This window comes from Rhincodon typus, chromosome 3, assembly GCF_021869965.1.
Source record: "Rhincodon typus isolate 14 chromosome 3, sRhiTyp1.1, whole genome shotgun sequence".
NCBI lineage: Eukaryota > Metazoa > Chordata > Chondrichthyes > Orectolobiformes > Rhincodontidae > Rhincodon > Rhincodon typus.
In genome coordinates, this window is record NC_063334.1 from 80,810,694 (window position 1) to 80,816,693 (window position 6,000).

Consider the following 6,000-nt stretch of genomic DNA (forward strand, 5'->3'; position numbering starts at 1 on the left):
ACACAATGTCAGAGCAATTAGGACTTGAAACTGGACCTTTGCGCCCAGCGGTAGGGATAGTACCACTACACCACAGGACCCCCACGTACTGCTTTATATTTGAGTAGGCAGTAGACCATGGTGGCCTAGTGTTGATGTACTCAGAGCAAGAAATACATGAGAATGTAGAATCTGCATCCAGCACCTTAGACCTCTGAGACATGTGACGCAGTGTTCACTGAGGAATTTTTTGTGGTTTGAGTGAATTGGACTTATCCTGTAACTATTTCTGCTGACTTGGAAGTGTTTGATACCATTACTGGTAGAAAGTGGAGAAGTATTTTATTCCCCACCATTGATAGACCTAATTCAACTTGGTATATGCTTAATGTTGTGAAATAAAAATCATCTTATTGTCTTTGTTTTTATAGCTATCTGTGGCAGATTCCACTGACTTACATTACAAGCCATTCCAAAACTGTCCAGAGGCACTTGATGAGAACAAAAAATGGTAAATAACACTCGTTATATTTTTCTGTGATGTGAGATTCTTGACAATTTAACATCACCTCAGAGAGCTGGTAAGGTGATGAACCAATGTTCTGGTGTGCTCATTAAACATTTGCTTTGAAAATGACATGAAAGTATTAAGAACAAAAAAAGCTGTAATTGTTTTTTTAGATTTCTTTTCCCAATCTTTTACTACAATTTCTTCTCTCATCTCATTGACTTACTGTTGAGCATGTATTCAAGTTCTGCTTCTAGACATGTCCTGGGCAAATGGTCATTCTTCATTTGTAGAGCAAAACAGACGTTGGTAAGCTGTTCTATAACAGTGCATCATTGTGGAATAGATTTACTTTTGCCACATGCATGCACTCCTAAAGAGGGCCACAAGATACTGGCCTGTTTGGGAACCATTTTCTGATCTCTAGCACAGGGGTCTTGAGGCACAGTGACTTTAACTCAGAGCCAGCGATCCTGGTTCAAGTCTTACCCGTCCTGGAGTGTATCACAGCGTCCAAACCAGTTGATTAAAATAACTAAGTCATGCAAAAGAGCTGGGGTTGATTTCCCCAGAAGTATATTTTTGTTTCTTGAGTATTGTGTATAAAGTAACGTGAACTGCAGAATCATTTCAATAACAAAAGTTATAATCTTATCATTGCTAAATAAATATGGACTTTATAAAATTAAAAAAAAAGCTGGATTCAGTCTCCTGGTGGGAATTGCTTGTAATTTGTTAGATGTTTAAATAGTGAAATGGAAGTTTTGATTGGAGTTTATATAAAAAAAGCTGTGTTCAGAGGGTCTTGTCAGGTATTAATAGGGACTCTGCCAATGAGCTGGCAAGCTTGGGTTCCAGTCCCATTTGCTCCAGAGGTGTTTAATAACATCTCAAAACCGATTGATTACAAAATTAAAAAAGAAAGCTAGATTCTGAGGGTCTTCTGGTGCAGTGGTAGGGTCCCTACTTCTGGGCGAAAGTCCCAACCTCCCTGACTGTGTGTCATACATATCTGAACAGGTTTTTGTTTAAAACAGAGCTAGGCTCTCTAAAATAAAAGAAAAGCTGTGTTCTTTGCCCCTGTTGAGTAGTATTTGTAATAGTTTGTCATCAGGTGTCTTTGTTAATTCGGTGATGGTTTAAAGTGTTAAACTACCTGGCTGTAGCCTGCTGCTTTCAGAAAAGTAAGTACATTCTACACATAAGGGCAAAAGTTTGTTCTGTGCTGTGATCTATAGAGGATTACAAAAGTGATGGTGTTTCTTTAAATATGCCTCTGGCTCGTTGTGTTAGCTGACTTGTTCTGTGGGAAGGTTTTGATTTGATTTCTCCTCCACTCAGATATTATCACTCTTTTGGAGGAAGTGAATTGGATAAAGTTCAATGTGGATATGAATGGCTATTACATTGTTCATTATGAGAATGATGGATGGGATGCATTAATCAAATTACTGAGAGAACGTCACACTGTCCTCAGTAGCAACGACCGAGCCAGCCTGATTAACAATGCCTTCCAGCTTGTGAGGTAAAGAATATAATTGGTTTTCAACTCTTCTCCATTGCTTAGATTGGAGATACACAAGAGAAGCTTTTGTTGCATTTCGATGGAAACATCCTGGTTCATAACGCTAATGTCACAGTGAAAATTTCCAATATTATGTGCAATTAAAATGGTCTCTCTGTTAGGTAGGTGGTGAAGAAAAATAGGTTAAAGTTGGGTACGATTGGGATTACTGCTAATGTGGAGCACAAACACTAATTTTTGGGGCCCTGTGGCCGGTTTCTGTTGTATAATTTCTACGAATTTTAATAATATATCTGAATATGTTTTAGGGATGCTTTTGTATATTTGTTTCATGAAGCCCCTTCTTTTTCTCTCGCTGATGGTGACTTGTGTTGAGATAACGAGGTTTTGTGGTACATCACCGAAGTAGCCATTCTGTACCTGCACTCATTGGTGGATTGTTTGCTGCAGTGGTCATTGCACTCATTTTCAAACATGGTCCACAGGTTGATTTATTCCATATTTAGCGTGGGAATATAAAGGCAAGGTGCATAAACAGACTGCTTCACCAGCAGATACCAAGGATTGAATCCTTGGCTGTGTTGTGTGTAACACACTGAATGATAATTATACTCCATTATGTTCAACATAGCAATCCTATAACCTGGAACTCTAGATTATTGGACAAATACATTGTGAATTATTCCCTAGTGGCTCAGTAGATAAATATTGTGTAGTATGATGCTGAGTGAAAGCAACCAAAAAGATACCAAGTTAATTTAATGAATTAACAAAAGGCAAAATACTGTAAATAGTGGAAATTTGATTGATGAAGAGCGATATAAACTTGGTGTAGGGCTAGCATTATTTAAAAAGTTATTCTTGTTTGACTGACTCTTGAAGTTCAATAATACTACACTGTTATTGTGTCCCTAGTATTTGTTGTCTCATGTACTGGAATAATAGAGTTGTCTATCAAATCTAATAAATAATTGTTTAGATAATTGTACTTTGACTTAAACTTCGTAGAAATGTCTACCACAACACCATAACTGACTAGCTTTTCTGTCAATTAGTATAGGAAAGCTGCCTCTTGACAAAGCCCTTGATTTGACACTTTATCTGAAGAACGAAGTCAGTACCATGCCTGTATTCCAAGGTATGAATGAGCTCGTACCCATTTACAAGCTTATGGAGAAGAGAGAAATGGAGGAAGTTGAAAATCAAATGAAGGTAAGACTTATTACAGTGATATGTGGTTCTGTTTTAATTTGGCACCAAATGTCAGGAAAGCTTAACTTTGTACAGGAGAAAGAAACGTGATGTCGTTGTAATGATGATGCTTTTGGACACCATATGGGCTTGATCAGTTAAATGTTTTGATGATCTGCATGGCTCTGTTTTGTTTTTATTTATCACCCTGAGAGCTAATGTTTCCTAAGCATTGGGGAACCCAGAAAGTAAAGAGGTAAGAATGAGGTAAGTAATTTATAGCACTACACCAGCTCGATTAAGTTGCCGCTTACATCTGCAATGTAAAATGACTTGCTCTTAATTTCAGCAAGGTTTGCAAGATGCCCTTCCTTTCAGGTTTCCCATCTGGAAATTCCTGACTGCCACTCGACCTGCTCATGTTTTCACAGCTGTGAAGAAAGAATATATCATATTCTTATATAGTATCAGAAAATCCAGCCAACAGTCTCTCTCGGATCCACAAATCAGTTTCAAATCATTATAGTTGAGTACCAGTGATGATGATCTTGTGGAGTCAGGTACTCCTCCAAGCCAACATCTGCTTCTTGGAGTAAATAGGATTTTAAAGGTTACAGCTGTGGTGATTGTAATGGAGTCAGCCAGGTGAACCTTGTAGAGTATGAGTTCCCTGATTGGGGCTGTTAATCTGGTCCAATCAGGGGGCCCTGGCTGACAGATATAAACAGGAGTGTAAGAGGTTCTGTTCATTCTGAAAGCTAGTTCAGAAGGAGCTGAATCAGTGTCAAGAACTCTCCACATGTAAATAAAATGTGACTTAGTGATGGGATACTGGCCTCTGGAGTTATTTCAACAGCCAGAAAAAAAGAAACACTGCACAATAGTTATTCTGGCAAAAAAAAGTCAAACCACATTAAAACCGACTGTGTGGCCCTGATAAACCACAAAGCAATTGTGATGGAAGGGTCTCCGTTAACACGGTGGCTCAGTGGTTAGCACTGCTGTCTCACAGCGCCAGGGACCCGGGTTCGATTCTACCCTTGGGCGACTGTGCAAACTCCACACAGACATTCTCCCTGGTGTCTGCGTGGGCTCCCTCTGGGTGTTCTGGTTTCCTCCCACAGTCCAAAGATGTGCAGGGTGGGTGGATTGGCCACGCTAAATTGCCTGTAGTGTTCAGGGATGTGTAGATTAGGTGGGTATAGGGCAATGGGTCTGGGTGGGATGCTCTGAGGGTCAATGTGGACTTGTTGGGCCAAAGGGCTTGTGCCCACACTGTAGGGATTCTATGATCTGAACTTTGTCCAGGCAGTTTCCTCAACTTACACTCCAAATTTGCTCCATCAAATTCATTGTAGTTGATAATCTGTTACCTTAAGTGACTAATCACTGTCTAATTGCCTAGTCTGAGTTTAATTAGCTAACTAAGATTGACAATTAATAGTTCCTGTTGCATCTCCATTCCAACCAATCAGTGACCTCTTCTCATGCTAAATAAATTGATGTTTGTTTTCTAAGTTTGATTTCTTAAATGTAAGTCCTGATTACAAAAGATTTGGACTTTTATGTCTCATTTCAGCAATGTTTTTCTTCAAAAGTGATGTATTTAAAATGTAGGACAATTCCACTCAGGTTTCCACTTGTAGCAAGATAAATTGGAAAGTGCATGGTGGAAAATGCTTGGCATTCTTATCCCACCAGAATTCTATCCACTTTGTGCCCCTGCATAGTTTCTCAGAGAATGAAGATCAGTGGCATAGGAAGCGGGTTTAAGATAGAAATAATGGATTTTTCTCTATGGAATGGCTAATGGTTTTTAGACATGCTGGAATGGAAATTTTCATTTTGCACCCAGTGCTCTTTGTTAAATTTATAAAAATTGCTTGCTTGAAGTGCTGGTTTGAACAATTGCTGGGAGTACATAGTGGTGGGAAGAGAACAACGATCAGGAATGTCAAATCAGGCAAAAAATAAATTTGAAAACCTAATTTCAGAAAGGCTCAGTCTTTCAATGTATTATTGGCCTGGATGAAGGCTGAAATAGTGATGAGCTAAAAGTGACAGAGAAGTTTCACTTGTGTGCTTTGTTTTTTTAGAAAATATATTCTGCATACCCAAACATTAGGACATGGTTCTCACTTTTGATCAATATTTTAAATAAAGTTGTTGCTTCTAATGCCAGTGGTCCTCATTCTCCATAAAAGTATGCATGGGCACAAAGTGGATGGAATTTCAGTGGGATAAAACTGCTATGCATTTTTCACTTCGGATTATCTAAGTTACTTCCTACTACAATTGGAAACCCGATAGAGTTGTCGTACATTTTACTTACTTGATGTTCATTCAGACGCAATTTGTCTGCTGACGTATTCTTTACTCGTGTATTATGATTTGGTCTTAGAGTATGTCAGAGTGGCGACTTAATACAGGTTAGGTTTTTGCATATTGACTATCTCTGCTGGTCACATACAGCATTAAAATCAGTTGCTGTTCTTGTGGCAACGGGAAGTGGGGTTAGAGAATTGATCTGCTGTCTTCCCCCTCAGTTAGATAGATTTGAGCCCCACAGAACTAACTTCCCACCATCTTCCTGAAATTCTAACCTTTGACCAGGAACACCTGGATTAAAAATAGTTAAAATTGAATCAGAGATAGCAGGAACTGCAGATGCTGGAGAATCCGAGACAACAAGGTGCAGAGCTGGATGAACACAGCAGGCCAAGCAGCATCATAGGAGCAGAAAGGCTGACGTTTCGGGCCTAGACCCTTCATCAGAAATTTCTGATGAAGGGTCTAG

At 39.1% G+C, this 6,000-nt stretch overlaps 1 protein-coding gene across 2 annotated transcripts in view; it reads left to right on the forward strand.

Moving 5' to 3' along the window:
• Nucleotides 1-6,000, forward strand: part of LOC109933509 (endoplasmic reticulum aminopeptidase 1) — a 263,565-nt gene that overhangs the window by 46,153 nt on the left and 211,412 nt on the right. For both annotated transcript variants that reach the window (XM_020532500.2, XM_020532501.2), the window contains exons 12-14: nucleotides 411-490; nucleotides 1,829-2,012; nucleotides 3,068-3,224. In XM_020532500.2, coding sequence (XP_020388089.2) covers nucleotides 411-490; nucleotides 1,829-2,012; nucleotides 3,068-3,224 — 421 coding nt within the window. The remainder of the gene's footprint in view (nucleotides 1-410; nucleotides 491-1,828; nucleotides 2,013-3,067; nucleotides 3,225-6,000) is intronic.